General features: G+C 45.2%; 1 protein-coding gene across 4 annotated transcripts in view; it reads left to right on the forward strand.

The window, feature by feature from the left end:
* AUTS2 (activator of transcription and developmental regulator AUTS2) overlaps window positions 1-16,182 on the forward strand; it is a 1,145,593-nt gene that overhangs the window by 811,789 nt on the left and 317,622 nt on the right. For all 4 annotated transcript variants that reach the window (XM_082645103.1, XM_082645104.1, XM_082645106.1 and 1 more), the window contains one exon: window positions 10,458-10,487. In XM_082645103.1, the coding sequence (XP_082501229.1) occupies window positions 10,458-10,487 (30 nt within the window). The remainder of the gene's footprint in view (window positions 1-10,457; window positions 10,488-16,182) is intronic.

A 16,182-nucleotide genomic window follows, 5' to 3' on the forward strand; every position in this document is an offset into this window, starting at 1 on the left:
TTTAACGGCACCTGTGAAACCGACAGGCGCAGAGATGAGAAGTGAAAGAGAGCAGTTGATTAAATCATCATCAAGTCGGGCCTCAGAAAGTCAATTCTGCTTGCCGTCTGCAATGATATCCTTTTATCTTAAAGTAATGAGCTATGGCACTTTTGCATCGGGTAATGCGATAAGTTCTATTAGCATGTTCCATTTGCCTCACAAGCAAGGGCAAGTCATTTTAGCTAGCTCATATCACTGCAATCAAAGCAATTGGCTTCCCAGGCAGAGAAGAAAGGGAAAAGGCTCAGGATGATTTCTATGGATCACAACACAGTGGAAAAAATAGACTCTTGTATTATTTTAACCCATAACATACTTTTCCTTTTTCCTCATCAGCAAATTTGGGTTTTATTAGCTCACACAGGACTCTGAAGAGAACCAAGCTTTAGTTGAAGCAAACCTAGGGGGCTCAGGCCCCACCCAAAGGAACAAGCAACTATGATCTAGAAAGGGAAAATTGCAGCATTACAGGGGGTCACAAATAGAATCCTGCCAAAGAAGATAACAGAGAAGGTCTCCCTGGTAATAACTCTGTGGTCTCATAATAAACTCTTCCTTCACACCATCTTCAAAGTCATTTGTAATAGGTCCCCAGGCAGGTATGGATTAGTGCTATTGATGACTTAGAATCAGTAAATCAATGACAGAGAGGCAAAGGATCTGTTGCTTAAGCTTAAAAGAGATGGTTTACAAATCACTGGGCCCTACACTGTCTGTTTTACCTTTGGATAAGAAACTCATTTTTCTCATTTTGGCAATCACTGAGGCTTGTGAGCTCTGGGTTTTAAGCACATTTCATCTTTGGGGTTTATGTATGTTTATACCTGGCAAAATGTGACGTCCTTTCTTCTAAGGAAAAAAAAAAGTGCTGAACACTTCAGAAGTTTGAGAAATATCCATTTCTTCCCCTATTTCCAAAAACCCCACAGTATTTTAATGAGCTAAGTGGAAATTTACAACATATAAATTGTTTTTTTCTATACCTGGATTTCCAGGTGACAAAAAGGAAAAAAATATTGAAAATTAATTTGTGAGCTGAAGCACTTCAGGTTGGATGACTTGATTTCTGGCAGTATATTTGCACTTCTAATCAGTGGTCAGAATGAACCCGGCACACAGTAGTCACTTTAAAACTATTTACTGAAAGAAAATGTGTGATCATCTGAGAGACCCTGGAGGGAAAATAAGTTTTCTCTTAGCCCCCCTCAGATCACAATGGTTGTTTGAACTCTGGCCAGTTCAAGCTGAGAACTTGAAAAGATGCCAGATTCTGAGAAGTCCCCATATAGGAATGATAAGGTTACCAGCACAAAATTCCAGAAGCTTCTGAAAGTTTGTTCTCCATTTTACCTCCTAAACAGCTGATAATATATAGACCTTATATTATTTTCAAATATGCTCATTTTGCGACTGTCAGAAGTTTTATTCTTATCTTTTAAACTATTGTTGGGAACACACATCTCTTTCTTTTCTTTTTTTTTTTTTTAAGATTTTTTTATGTAGACCATTTTTAAAGTCATTTATTGAATTTGTTACAATATTGCTTCTGTTTTATGTTTTGTATTTTTGGCCATGAGGCATGTGGGATCTTAGCTCCCCGACCAGGGATCGAACCCGTACCCCCTGCATTGGAAGGCGAAGTCTTAACCACTGGACCGCTAGGGAAGTCCCCTACTTTCATTTTTTTTTGAGCTATTTTATTTGATCAGACGTAGTTATTGTGAAAATACAGGGGAAGAGGAACCAATGACATCATTTTACAGTGAGAAAACCCAAACCATTTTCAGAGTTAAAATATTCTTTTTATTTCTAGGGCCCCAATAGCTTTAAATTTCACTTACAGTCCAAAGCCAGTATGAGAACAACGTAAACAATGTGAGGGACTTCTCTGGTGGCACAGTGGTTAAGAATCTGCCTGCCAATGCGGGGACATGGGTTCGAGCCCTGGTCTGGGAAGATCCCACTTGCCGTGGAGCAATGAAGCCTATGTGCCACAACTACTGTGCCTGCGCTCTAGAGCCCACGAGTCACAACTACTGAAGCCCGCTCACCTAGAGCCCATGCTCCACAACAAGAGAAGCCCACACACCGCAACGAAGAGTAGCCCCCGCTCACTGCAACTAGAGAAAGCCCTTGTGCAGCAGTGAAGACCCAATGCAGTCAAAGATAAAAAATAAATTAATTAATTTTAAAAAAACAATGTGAAAGGAGGGCTTTGTGGAGTGATTGAAGACAGACAGCATCAGAGTTGCCATGTGTGGTACAAAATACTGCCCGGTTTTTGCATGTACAAGGAACTGGGCAGATGGGAAGATCGTGGTATACATGTCTTCAGTCACCATGCTGCTACCTCACGTCTTTAAAAAGAAAGTAAGTGTCTGTTTTCTGCAGGTGGTTTCTTCTGAAATTGCTTTTAGGTGAGGGATGTCTTTACCATCTTAGGTAAACCGCCTGCCCCAAAGGGGAATCGATTCGTTTTGTCACTGGCAAAGTGAAATTGTACTTGATGTTAGGTGCTATAGTTTACAAGTTGGGGTTCTCCCTCATTTTCCTCTCATTTCCTTTAGGCAGAAAGAAGAATAAAATAACTTTGTTCAGCCATGGTGTTCAGCCCTGACATCTTTGGTGGCAATGATAAATGGATCTGAGATACGAAATAACTGTTCCAGCAAGGTCCATTGAGCAGAATAGAGAGCAGTGCCCTCCTCAATGTCATTGTGTGTGATATATTCAATGATTGCCACTTTCTGCTTAAGAATGCATTCCATCACAAGGTCCCTGGAATTCCATCTCGTTCCCTCATTCTGAGTGAGCCAGAGAGGTGTCGCAGACCTTAGCTTATTTCTGTATGTATCAGAGTCTTAAAACACAGATGTTGAGATTCCCAAATGGAAATGAGAAATGTTTGCTTTTGAAGAAGTACAATAAAATCATAATTATGTCTTCTCTGGGCCTTTTAATGGAAGATATTTTCTTCTGGACCCCAACTCCCTTGGTTCTGCAGATAATTTTAGGTCTGCCCAGTGTGTTCAAACATACATCCCATTGTATTAAGCAGTTAGTCAGTGTTTCCTGTGCCTTCTTTCTTTGGAATTACTTGTCTTTTAAATCATAGTTTGCTTATGCTGTATGAAATCACGACTTCTTAAGATGAGTGAGAGGGATCTATCAATATTACTGAGCATCTGCTGTATCTCAAGGCCTGGAGGAAGATGAACAAGGCACTGCCCTTTACCTACACAGAGCGCACGCTGTAGCAGGGAAGGCTGTTGTGGCCAACAGTGAAAATACAGTTTTGTAAGGGATGGAGACAGAAGCAGTTAATTCTAAGAAGAGTACTGGAATTCTAAGAATTCCTTTTTATTTTTTGGCTGCATTGGGTCTTCGTTGCTACGCGCAGGCTTTCTCTAGTTGGGATGAGCAGGGGCTACTCTTCGTTGCAATGCATGGGCCTACACAGAGCGGTGTAGGCCTCTCTCGTTGCGGAGCACAGGCTCTAGGCACACGGACTTCAGTAGTTGTGGCTCACGGGCTTCAGTAGTTGTGGCTCATGGGCTCTAGAGCGCAGGCTCAGTAGTTGTGGCACACGGGCTTAGTTGCTCCACGGCATGTGGGATCTTCCCGGACCAGGGTTCGAACCTGTGTCCCCTGCATTGGCAGGTGGATTCCCAACCACTGCGCCACCAGGGAAGCCCTCTAAGAATTCTTAAATTCTAGGAAGAGTATTGGAAGATTCAGAGGAAACTCTGTTTTTAAAGGTAAATTACAAGTTTTTAGGTAGAAACTTGGAAGAATAGAATTCCAGGCAGAGGACATTGTTAAGTGCAAAGATGGAAGGGCCAGAGGGTGTGACCGAGTGTGCTGCGTTGTGACTGGAGCAAGGGATGTGTTAGGGTGATACCACTCAAAGAGTGGATGCAGACCAAGGCCAGTCTGTGAGCTGTTTGTAAGTAGTCCACTGTGAGGTTAGTATAGCACTTGACAGTAAGCATTTGGGAACTTTTATAGCAATTCAGTAGAATAATTTTATATCTCTTAAATCTAACAGTAACATTTTTATGTGTCTTTGCTTTCCTTTTTCATTTTTCTAGCAATTTATTTTTTATTATATCTTACAAAGTTTTGGTCTAAAACGTATTGGAAGTTAGAACAAATGATCCTTCTCCAAAGAAAGCCCGAGAAGCACTGGGTTGGAGGAGCAGTGGGGAGTGGGAGAGTTGGAAACAGCGTGAAGAGTTTTCATTGCCCTCTTGGCCATGGGAAGTGTCATGATCAAACTGGAATTTAGGAAATCCACTCCAGTCAGTAAGGACTTGGATTAGAAATGAAAGAGACTGTAGGCCCTGGAAAGCAGTCATTAGCTTCTTGTAATGATAAAAGCCTGAACTAAAGTAGTGGCCATGCCCATGAAGATGGAGAGGATTTAGAAAGTTGAATCAGTAATGTGGGGTGAGAGAGAAAGATAGATCTGCTCAAGGACGGAATCAAGGAGGCTGACAAGACTCTTCACTCGGGCAGTTGAGTGATTGCATGGTGACGTCATTACCAGGAACAGCACGGGAGAGGGCAGGTGTGGGGTGAGTAGAAGATGGTGCATCTGGATTTAGATGGATACTTAAGCCTGAGGTGTTTATAGGGCTTCAGGAAGGGGGTATAGCAAACAAAAACATATGTTAGTAATGGTTAACATTAATCGTCTACACTTACTCTGTACTATGTCTAAGTTGTTTACATGTATTAACTCGTTTTATTCTCATCTCCTTAGGAGGGAAATGCCATTATTACCCACACTTTACAGATAAGTAAACTGAGACTCAGAGAGTTTAAATAACTTTCTCAAAGTCACATAGCTGGCAAATGGTAGGCATAGAGATTTTTTTTAGTCTCAACATATACATGGTAGCTGGAACCAAGGGAATCTTTAAGGACTCCTGCAGAAATCATATAGAAACGATAGACCTGCAAATGCAACTCTAGGGAAACAATGACATTAAAGAATATGCAGAAAAGGAAGGGCTGTGAACAGATACTAGGAAAGAGCAATATTGGTGAATGTGTACAAGGGAAAAATTCCAGCATGTTCAATGGAAACATTCCAAATTTCCAGCACTAGGGAATTTTTTTACTAGATTATTTACAATCCATTACAGTGGATTACAGTGCAGCCTTTTAAAAAATGTGATGTTACTGGCAAATATTACTCATTAAACTAAAATATTTGACATATTAGGTAAAAACAAAGCAGGTTACCAAATAGTAGGACTTTATTTTCATTTCTTAAAATTTGTGAGTGAAGGATGTAGAGAATGGAGGAAAGACAGGAATTAATTATACAAATGTGTTAACAGTGTTTATTTGTAGATGGTAGGCTGATGGGTGATTTTTAAAAAATGTATTTAATACATATGTATTAATTTTCAAAAGGAGAAGATATTGGGGAGGGGGTTGGTTGGTTATTTGCACAGTTTAAGAGGTGGGGCTTGTCTGGGAAAGGAAGAAGATACCTCCAAAGGTTTGGTTCTAATTTGGGAAACTAGAGGGAAGAGGAGGTGAAGAGGAAGTTGAGTGTGATGGGTTGGAATGACCGGAGGTCCTCAGGTTAGGAACTGGTCTCTTTCTGATTCTGCATTCGAGGCATGTGGCTTGGATTTCATGCCTCCTCTTTCCCTCTCTTGTCTTTGGTGGGTTGGGGGTCCTGTCTTTGTCTGAAGGCTGAGTGACCAAGAATTCTTCCCTGTCTGGCTTTTAAAATGGAGGAAAATGTTTTCAGCTGTTCACAAAGGGCTTTGAAATCTAGTCCTGGAGAGTACTCTGTCATCTCAAGCTGGTCGTTAGCGTGCAACCTGTTTGCTAATAAACCAATACAGGACCCCCGATGTCAAAAGGCTTAAAATGGTCAAATCAGCTGGGACCCCGTTTCTGCATTTGACATGCCTTTTCCATTTCCCGGCTTCATGCAGAACATAAACCTGACTCAGGAGGTGGCTGTATGTGAACTCTCATAAATTGGAGTGGGTATCTAGGGAGTGGGGAGCAGACACTTCTTCTTTTAACCTTTCAAGACCAAGAATCATTTGTCCAGAAATCCACAACGTATTGAACTTAGGGTGTGAAAGCCGTACAGTGTATTAAATGTGAATTTGAGACCATGAATTTTACCCACACCGACTCTATAAAACAGCCTCCCTTTTTCATAAAGCAGGCCCGTAAACCTCTGCCAGCGAAGCAGAAAGACTCCTTAGGACTGTGGCTCGCTTTCCGTCTGGGGTTGTCAACAAACCCCCTTTATGAGTGGAATAGACCTCTTGTATGTGTCGAGCTTCTGGCTTTTGCAGAGCGTGTTAGGAGCCAGGCTAGGCAAACGTTCGGCGCTGTTTGCTGAGTGCCTTTATTGCCTTTGCATAATTTATGAGCTGGAGGGGTTGACCATCATTCGTCTCTGCCAGGGGCTGGCACTCGAGGCTCCAGAGAGCGGAGCTGTAAATTGGATGGTGCGTTCCTGCTGAGCTCACGGCAAAGTCCTCGGGTCAGTATGGGAATTTAATACCAGAAATGGAACTGTTTTCTCAGCGCACCATGTGGGCCCCAGTGCAGCACAGACTGTTTTGGCAGACTCTGTGACTGGCCTTGTCGAGGGGCTGTCACTCACCCGGCATGTTGTGTGGGGAGCCTGAGCATTTTTAATCGGCTTGGCATCCGTGCTGCTTCCATAATGGATACCAGTAGGTCTCAGTTCTTCACCATATGCTTAACTCTGGAGACAAGGTGCTTCTGGGTATATCAGTAATTACTTGATGCAGAATTAAGTGGACCTTGAAATTAGAACTGGACTGTTGGAAAGCAGGAAGCTTGACACTTTGATAGAAATAACCATTCCCAGGGACCAATTGCTGTTAGGGTGGGGGAGGGGTGTGGACCGTGGTGATTCTTCGCCCCTGCTGTCCTCCCCACTCCTTCTGTCCTCTGCACACCAGTCCTTGGGGGTGTGGGCAGGTCCTCTGCCTCGGCCTTCAGCAGCCACTGAGTGCCTCACAAGGTGGGCTGTGAATGTCTGGGGAAATGAGCCTGCCTGGCAAAATCCTCTTTTCTCTTGCACACCCCTCCTGAATCGTGCTTTGTCACTCTTGAAAATGTGCCGGAACTTAGGAACCTCAAGTTAATTAAAGGCAATGGAGAAACTACACGATCAGGAGCACGGCTGCTCCTCATCCGTCTGCTGTTGGAGGCCTTCAGGGTCTTCATCGCACCCATTTTCCTTCTCAGCTGGCCTGATTTATTGTAACAGAGCAATCGCTCATCAGGCAGAAGAAAGTAAGTTAAGACGATCTGAGGTTGGGAGCCCGGTTGAAAACAATGCAGTGGTTAAAGCGCTGTCACCAAACCTCTGATAAACCCATGGTATTGAGGAACCAGTGGGAAGAGCAGAAAATGCTACAGCTCTCCAGGCCATGAGGTTGCTCTGTGAGTTCCTGAATGCTGATTGTACAGACAGCTTAGGCTGGAAAGAAGCAATCCCCAAACTGAATCTTAATATAGCAAGATGTCCATTTGGATGGGGGTTTTGTTACTTTCCATTGAAAACACCCTAATGGTGGTTTAAACAATAAGGTAACTTATTGTTATCCAAATGAAAAAGTCCGGAGGCAGGCTGCTCTGAGGTTGGTTCACATGTCTCAGTTGTGCCAGGATTTTTCTTCCCTTGTTTTTGTGCTTCAGCTTTTGGCTTCATTTCTGCAAGATGGCTGCCACAGATCTGGACATCACATCCTCATGCAGTGATGTTCAGAGGAAAGAGGCAGTGCTTCCTGCTTTTCTCCTTTTTTTGAGGAAAAAGGGGTTTTGCAGAACCTTCAGCAGACATTTCCTCAAGTCCCAAAAGTGGGTCTTATGGCCACGCTTAGCTGCAAGGAAAGGTGGGAAAGAGAATATCTGGCTTTTTCAATCTCGAAATGTCAGGAGAAGGTACACACTAGGGAGAAGGGGTTTGTGAATGGCTGTGGGTGTGTAGCCAGCAGTGGCTGCCATATAAGCAAATTTATTTCCTGTTTCTGTTCATAGCTACGTCAACTCCCTTGTCCAGGTGGCCACACTATAAAACCTTGGCATCGTCGTAAACTCGTCCCTCTTACTTGCTTCCCACATCCATGTATTATCAAGCCGTGTTGGTTCTCCCCTCAGAATTGCTCTGCCATCTGTTCTGCCCTTTCTCAAGCCATGCACCATGCTGGTCTAGACACTGTAAGGGTTGCCAACCCGGCCTCCCCGTGACCTGGGCCTTTCCCCACGGCACACCATCTCTCCTCCACCCCACGGAATATTCATCCTCACGGAGTAGGTATATCTCTGATCATGTCCCACTGGGTACCTCGACTGTGAAACTGAAAGCTGCTCAGGGACCAGTCCTGTGTCTTGACTGAATGTCTGAGCAGCTTGCGGCGCTAATCACGGGCTGCTGCGTGAACGAATGGATGTATTTACATGCTGAGTATTTACTCTGACAGAACACACCCGCTTTTTAAAAATCAAATACTGGAAATAGTCGGTGTTAAAAGTGGTTTGGGGGCTATCTGCCCGGGGCCTTGAATGCCACTTGAAGGAGTTTAAACTTCATCCTCAAGAGGAAGTGTCCTGTGATGGTGAAGGGGGCAAGCTGTAGAGTCACATTTGGTTTGAGTTCAAGTTTAGTTTTACGATTGCTGTGTACTCTCGTAACTCCCGCAAGTTATGTAATCTCTCTGTGCTTTAGTTGTCTCACTTCTGAAGTGGGGATGGTAAGACTCACTTTATAGGATCTGTGGAAGACTACATAAAATAATTGAGGTAAAATGCTTAGCGTGGTGTATAGCACATAGTAAGCACTCAAAAATATTAGTTATTATTACAGGACTTGCTTCTCTGTTAAAATCATTTAGGTCGGGCTTCCCTGGTGGCACAGTGGTTGGGGGTCCGCCTGCCGATGCAGGGAACGCGGGTTCGTGCCCCGGTCCGGGAGGATCCCACATGCCGCGGAGCAGCTGGGCCCGTGAGCCATGGCCGCTGAGCCTGCACGTCCAGAGCCTGTGCTCCGCAACGGGAGGGGCCACAGCGGTGAGAGGCCCGCGTACCACAAAAAAAAAAAAAAAAAAAAAAAAAAAAAAATCATTTAGGTCTCAGTCTATTAAACTCTATTAACTAATATTAAATCTGTTAATTCCATGAGAACAGAATCTTTGAGTCCATTTTCATTATAGCCTGTCATAAGGCTTAAGCTTTCAACACATATTATTGGAAAAATTAATTTGTCATCTTAATGACAATCTCACCCAACATCATTATTTTCTTTGAAAAATAAGGAAATAAGCTTAGCTGGCTGGACATACTTGGCCCAAAGATACAAAACTGGGAAGAGTAGAGAGAGGACCTAAAAAAGAAAAAAAAAATCAAATATTAGATAACAAAACACTCTTGGTTTTTGATAAAATTTGTGTTCTTTTTTTTTTTCCTTTACTTCTAATGAGGAACCCAAAGCTTTGAGTTAACTATCATTCTCTGGTCTTCTGAAACCGAGGTCAACAGTTGGAATTTGGAATCTGTTAGATACAGTGTGAGTCTCCTGCCCTAAAACTTTTTTTTTCTTTTTTGCCCATATCATTGATTTGTTACCCTGACCTCTTGTTCTTGGCATGTTTTTTGTTTTTGGGTTTTTTTTTGCGGTACGCGGGCCTCTCACCATTGTGGTCCCTCCCGCTGTGGAGCACAGGCTCCAGACGCGCAGGCTCAGCGGCCATGGCTCATGGACCCAGCTGCTCCGCGTCATGTGGGATCCTCCCGGACCGGGGCACGAACCCGTGTCCCCTGCATCGGCAGGCGGACTCTCAACCACTGCGCCACCAGGGAAGCCCCTTGGCATGTTTTTAATAGAGAATATTCCCTCTTTTCTCTGGGCAATCACAAGTGGTGAGCCTTGCTGAACGTGCTCTGTTTCTTTCAAAGCCCAGACGAGATAATGAAGTGCCCAAAGGTTTACCTCTTTTCCTCTAGAAAAGCACCAGGAGAGAGAGAGAGCGCTCCATTCACATTAGCTGAAGGTAGAACATCTCCATTAAGAAATTGATTTTGCTCTGAATCCCACTGAATAATCTTGATTTACCTTAATCTCATGGCCCGGTTGGCTCCGCCGTGCAGCAGGGGGTGCTCACCGGTGTGACCAACTGACCACAGAACGAGCCACGGAGCACCGGCATCAGATGAATTCAACAGAACAACTTCTCGACATTTTGCTTCTGTTTCTGTTTACAGCACTTGAGCTGAAGAAACTTTTTAGCTCAGACAACGTTTCCTATTTCTTTACTTGTCTTGCTTTTTTTTTTCTCTAGCAATAGCAAAAACGTACTCGATTTTTGCACTAATGCTTCTTTTCTTGTCTTCCTTTTCAGTGTGACAGCGATAGTGACCAGGAAGAGAAGGTAAGCCCCCCTTCATCCCCCCACTGTGGGCATAGTACACAAGCACCATGAACACCGCGTCCCCCTCACACAGCCTCAGGGCGGGTGGTGCCAGCTGCATGCTGACAGCACCTCTCTTCTGCAGAGACAGGCTTTATTCACACAGTGACATTGCCTATGATAAGAAATAACATTGAATTTATGAGCCCCACTTTTTAAAAATAAGCCCTTTAATGTTGCATATATGTGACACTATGTTTTCACTTTACAGAAGCTTTTAAAAGAGGAAATTGTTTATTTTAATAGCCATCTGATTTTTCTTGTTTTATCCTTGATTGGAACGTTAAACCTGCTAGTATGTATGCATTTATAATGTCGTTCCTGCATTTCTTTTACTGACCCATATGCTTCTTCCTGCTTTTCTGTACATATTGGTCTTCTTGATAGAAATGTTAATCGTTTGTTTCTAGGAGTGTCTTCATGGGGGGAGAGGTGGGCCGGGGCTGTCAGGTGGGAACCACTCTCTTCTCGTCCAGGTGGATGGTCGGGGGGAGGGCACTTCTTCCAGCAGGTACATGCTCTGTTTCAAGGCTGATGGCCACCAGCCTCTTTGTATCCAGTTCAACACGGATCAAGAAAAGGAGCTCGATTTGGGGGCTTCTGGAAGATAGGATCACAACCTGGTAAAGTGAACGTTCTGCTTCCTGAGGCAAAGGGATTGTTTATCTGTTTGGTCTTTCTTTCTAGCTGTCTCAACCCCTCAACCAAATTCCTTTCCAATTTTATTCCCACTCTATGTATTTTGAAAAGAGTTTACCTGAATACCATGGTTTCTATATTGCTTGGCACCAAGAGGGAGGTACCAGTCCTCCCGTCCCCAGTTTCTGGATCTGTCCTGTGCAGCTGGCTTTCTTGAGCCCTGTTGTCTGACTCTCACTTCCTACGTGCTGGCGGATTTGACTCAGAATCCTGTGGTTAGTATTTGGTAGGATCTTTCCGGCAAGCCTAGAATTCTCCCTCCTTCTCTGCTGCCAGCCTCCAAGAGAGATCTAAAGGCTCTTGTTCTGTGCTGTCGTTAATTTGAATTCAGCATATGTAGCCCGTTATAAAATGTGAGACATCATCATTTGAGCAGGTCAAGCATATTCAGATGAAGACAAATGGTGCTTATTTGATTTCCTTAAAATCAGGAAATGAAAAAAGTGCTCTCTGGAGAAATCATGTTCTGCCTGACTTGGATGATAGACCAATGCATGTCCCCCAGATAAGAGCAGGCCCTCGCCTTGAGGTTTTTATCTCTGAAGGACGGCTAGGACTGTCAGCTTGCTGACATGTGCATTATCCATGTCATTTTAAACAAAGTGACCTACGGAAGGGTGTGCTGCGCTGTGACATGGTAATGGGCTGTTGGATGACAGTGAAAGTACACACTGGAAAGGGGGCTGTGGATTATTCTTTTGTTTAACTGACAAGTAGGAGCTTCCTTTCTCCAGCCCCCAGGAGTCCTAGCTCCTTGGAAGTTGGTCCCCCAGTGCCTCAGGCAGCCAGTGGGTCGTGGGTGCCAGAGGCACGTAGGAGCTCAGCATTCAAGCAAGCTCGCTGGCCCCCAGAGCCATCCAGGCCACATCCCACAGGGCAGTAGTCATCTCGTTCCATCAGGCGTCACAGGCATCCAGGGAGGGACTGGTACTTCTGGCCACTGCTGGAGATCTTTTACAGGTGATCGTTGATCTCACTTTCCAAGTGAGTGGCACTTCTCCAAGGGGACGAGGCTTCCTTGAGGTTTCACAGCCAAGCAGACCTTCCTTCCTTAAAGGCAGTGTGACTTCAGGAAGTGTCACAGTCTCCAGCAGTGGCAGGAGGTGGCAAGGAGGTTCAGTTTTGCATCCCACCTAGGTGTCTTGATCAGCAGTGTCAACCTTGACTGCACTTCCAAATGCCCCGGGAGCTGTACAAGTCCTGATGCCTGGACTGAGTCCCAGCCCACTTGCCTCAGACTCTCTTCAGGTGTCTAGCACCCCGTGTCTAGGTGATCACTAACTCTGGTAATGTCGAGAATTATCAGCGCCGCCTGTGGTTTTCAGAGGTGTCTGGGGGCCAAGGTGTTACCTGCATCCTGAGAGCACCACAGCTAGTTGTTTGCTGGGATCTGAGTCCCCGAGTCTTTGCCGCCCAGGTTTTCGCCTCTGAGTGCGGGAAGCAGCGAAGTGTCGGCCCAGAGGAATGGGCAGTGGGAAGGTAGCCAGCACCCACGGCTCCGAGTTTGGGGTGATTTCAGGACAGTGAAGGAGAATAAGATGTCCATAGGCAAGTCTGCGGGAGGGGTGATGACGGGGCACAGAGGGCCGTTGGGACTGGTCCTCTGACGTGTGTGCATTTCCTGCCTCGGCTACCCCGGTCGCTTTTCCTGTGGCCCGTGGTGGCCCTGCAGATCCTCTTCTTCTTACTCGGGAGCTGCTTCACAACGGCACTCACATCATCTGTCCCTGCCCTGCCACCCGGCTCTCCTCCAGAGGGCTCCCAGCAGGAACAATCAAGACTCTGTAATTGCAGTCGTGCCTGCTTGGCCCTGTTACAGTTAAGACTGTCAGGCTTCCCCTTTTGGACTGAGATTGTCTGGTGTTTATCATCGACTTTAACACTACCCTCCCAGACTTCTCCTCTGAGCCGGAGCCTGGGCCCCTGTCAGCCTCCCCTGTGCTGGAGCCTCTTGCCTGGGCCCCCCTCAGAGCCCCAGACTAACCTGGGCTGCTTTCATGTGCTGCTTGGAGGATTCGCATTCAAATCTGAATTGCTAGTGGTGGAAAAGATGCCACTCCATGTCCTAGGATGCCTTCAGCAACCCCGCCAGGGATGCTGTCGGAAGCAAAAGTGAGACTTGCAGGGACCCACTGGGATTTCTCTCAGGAAGACCTGTCATTCTCTTACTCTGTAGGGATCTGCAGAACCAGCGGTCTAAAGTTAGGGTACTGTATTTCACACAGCTGACTGAATTAGGATAAACTCTGCTTTCCTCTGATACGAAGCTGTAATTTATAAAATGATACCCTTACTAATTAACATGGAAGGGACTGCGAAAGGGGCTAGGAAAGCAGAGCTTTCCATAAATTCAGGAGGCATTCTCATACATGGAAGAGGCTTGATGAGACACTGGGCAGAGCATCCCTTACCCTCCCCTCCCAGCCATGTGAATACATCTCACGTTAATGTCAGCGGACCTGGAGGACTTTTGTGAAGAGTAGAAATTGGGTGGACGGTTAGAGAAGGCTGGAAACACTGCGTCTTAGATGTGGGATCGTTCGTCTTTGCAGTTAGTGCAAAGAAAAGAGGCAGCACTTGACACCTTAATCACCCAGGTTAAGCAATTATTCCAATCCCCCACCGGAAATGAATTGGTATCATGAGAACAAAGAGGCAGCATGCATATTTCCACATATTTGGCCTACATTTTCTCTTGTTTCCTCTCTTTCTCTACCACTGGCAGCAGCCCATTGTGCTAAGAAACACCCCCTGTTTGGTTATGAAATCAATGTGGAGATGAAAAATAATTCTCTTTCCATTTCCCCGCTCCCTGTGTATTTTGTGGGCCACGTGACAGAGCTGGTTGGAAGGTGTAGTGGCCAGTGGTCAAGCACTTCGGCCTCCGCGGTCTGATGGCCTGGGCTTGTTTCTGACTGTCCCTTACTGTTCTGGAGCCGTGGACAAGCCTTGGTTCTCTCATCTGCCAAATGGGGGTAACAACAGCTCCACCTAGAGTTTTGTAATAATGAAATTGGCTCAGTGCCTGGTCCGTAGTACGTGCTCCGTAAACGTTAACTTTCACTAGTTTTCCTTGGAGCAGAGTGAGGGAGCATCGCTTGGGGAAGGAGGAAGGCCATCCTCTTCTGAAAGCTCAGGATCTGCCAGAAAACCTGCCAGAGGATAAGAGGTGTGATTTTTTTTCCCACTGGAACCCGGGGCTCAGCCTTCATCTCCTAGGGCACTTCTTCCTGACACAAGCTGAACGGAAGTGTTGTGAAATTTGGAAGGGTCCCCAAACGAGGATTTTTAAATTCCTTACCCCAAACACCAGGCTTTCCTTTGGGCACAACCTGGAGTCAAGGGCAAGCATGCCGGCCTGGAGGGATCAGATGGTGATGAAGTGGGTTGTATAGCCCTCGTCCCACAAGCCAAACGCTGTCAGTTCCCAGATACCCAGCCCAGGAGAGAGGGTCTGATGCAGTCTATCTGGGGTGGGGGCCACAGCATCTGTATTTTTTTAAAAGCTTCCTGATAATTTTTATACAACTGGTTTTGAGCACTACTGCCTTTTTACAGATGTCAAAGAGAAGCACGTACTTTCCTCTGTTTAATGCTTCTACTATTCTGACAGCTCAAGAGAAAGTCCTGAAGGCTCTAGAGGTGTTGTGTGCGTTCGCGCACCCCACGTGCTTACGTGTGTAGACGTGTGGTGTATACTGCATGCAGTACACACACACACACAACCTCTTCATAGATATGAGCCGTTCTCCTGTTCCTCATGAAGATTTTAACACGACTCCTGATTGCAGTTTCCTGTCTCTGGGCCTTTAATGATTGAAATGACCATCTGGAGGAGGTTGCTTGGTCCCTGTGACTTGCTCACCAGTACCCAGGACAGCCTGCTGGGACACTGGCTAACCGCAGATGGAGAACCACAGAGTTCCCACGTCAGCTCCCTCTCCCTTAACATGCAGACACTTTCTGGTGCATTCTAATTTTTTAATTCAAGCTAACTTTGTTGTGTTTGATCATTTTGTATTCACTTGTGTGCAAAGGGGGCAGTTTCTAAGAAAAGCAGCAAGAAAACCAACAGAGGCTTGTGTTCCTAATTCAACACAAACCACATGCCTAACTTGGCTCCTGAAGGACTGAGAAACTGCTGAGTTGTCAAACTAAAGACAGGGCATGCGGCTTGTGCTTATAGTGGAAGAGTCCCATCCCTCAATTGGCCACGTTTCACACTTGGTAAAAATTATGCACCCTCAGCAACATTCCACAAGCTCAGAAGGCCTTCATTGTTGCTTGTAGAACCCGCATCCTTGGTTTTGAAACAGGACATGTTCTGATCAGGAGACAGCTTAGAGATGCTGTCCTGCACTGCAGATAGAGAAAGGAATTTTCTCCTCCCTTCCAGTTTCATAGCAGCAAAGCGTACAACCATTGCCCAGGAGAAGAGTAGGGACCCAGGTTCTGGTCTTTATATCCCTAACGTTCAGTAATGTTCATTGCATTTCCTTTTTTGGATACTCATCTCCCAATGGAGGGGATAAGTGAAACAACTTCAGAAAACTGGTACTCACACCTGAGTGCACCTCATATCAATCCCAGGATTTATCTTCTGGGCTCCCAACAAATTTCTTTTATAGTTTTATTTTCTCATAAGACGCTTCTAAGCCATTTATAAATTTCCCACCTTATTTGGGAAATTTCTGTGGTTCTTGGCTGAGTTTCAAGGGCTGGTTTGGATGTCCGAATCCCATGATGCCCCTCCACTTGACCTCCAAGATTAGGTCTGGGTCAAAATGACACTTTATTGTTCTGCCAACATCACCATGTTTCCAGTTGGCTTAATTCCATCCTATCCATCAAAAATTCCTATTGATACCATCCTTGGATTTAATTTCTACTGCATATTATTTTAAACCCTCTCATTAAGTTCTTCTCTTTGTCATATCATAGCATTTTCATGCCAAAC

The sequence above is a fragment of the Mesoplodon mirus genome (assembly GCF_964341445.2).
Source record: "Mesoplodon mirus genome assembly, chromosome: 15".
In the NCBI taxonomy this organism is placed as follows: domain Eukaryota; kingdom Metazoa; phylum Chordata; class Mammalia; order Artiodactyla; family Ziphiidae; genus Mesoplodon; species Mesoplodon mirus.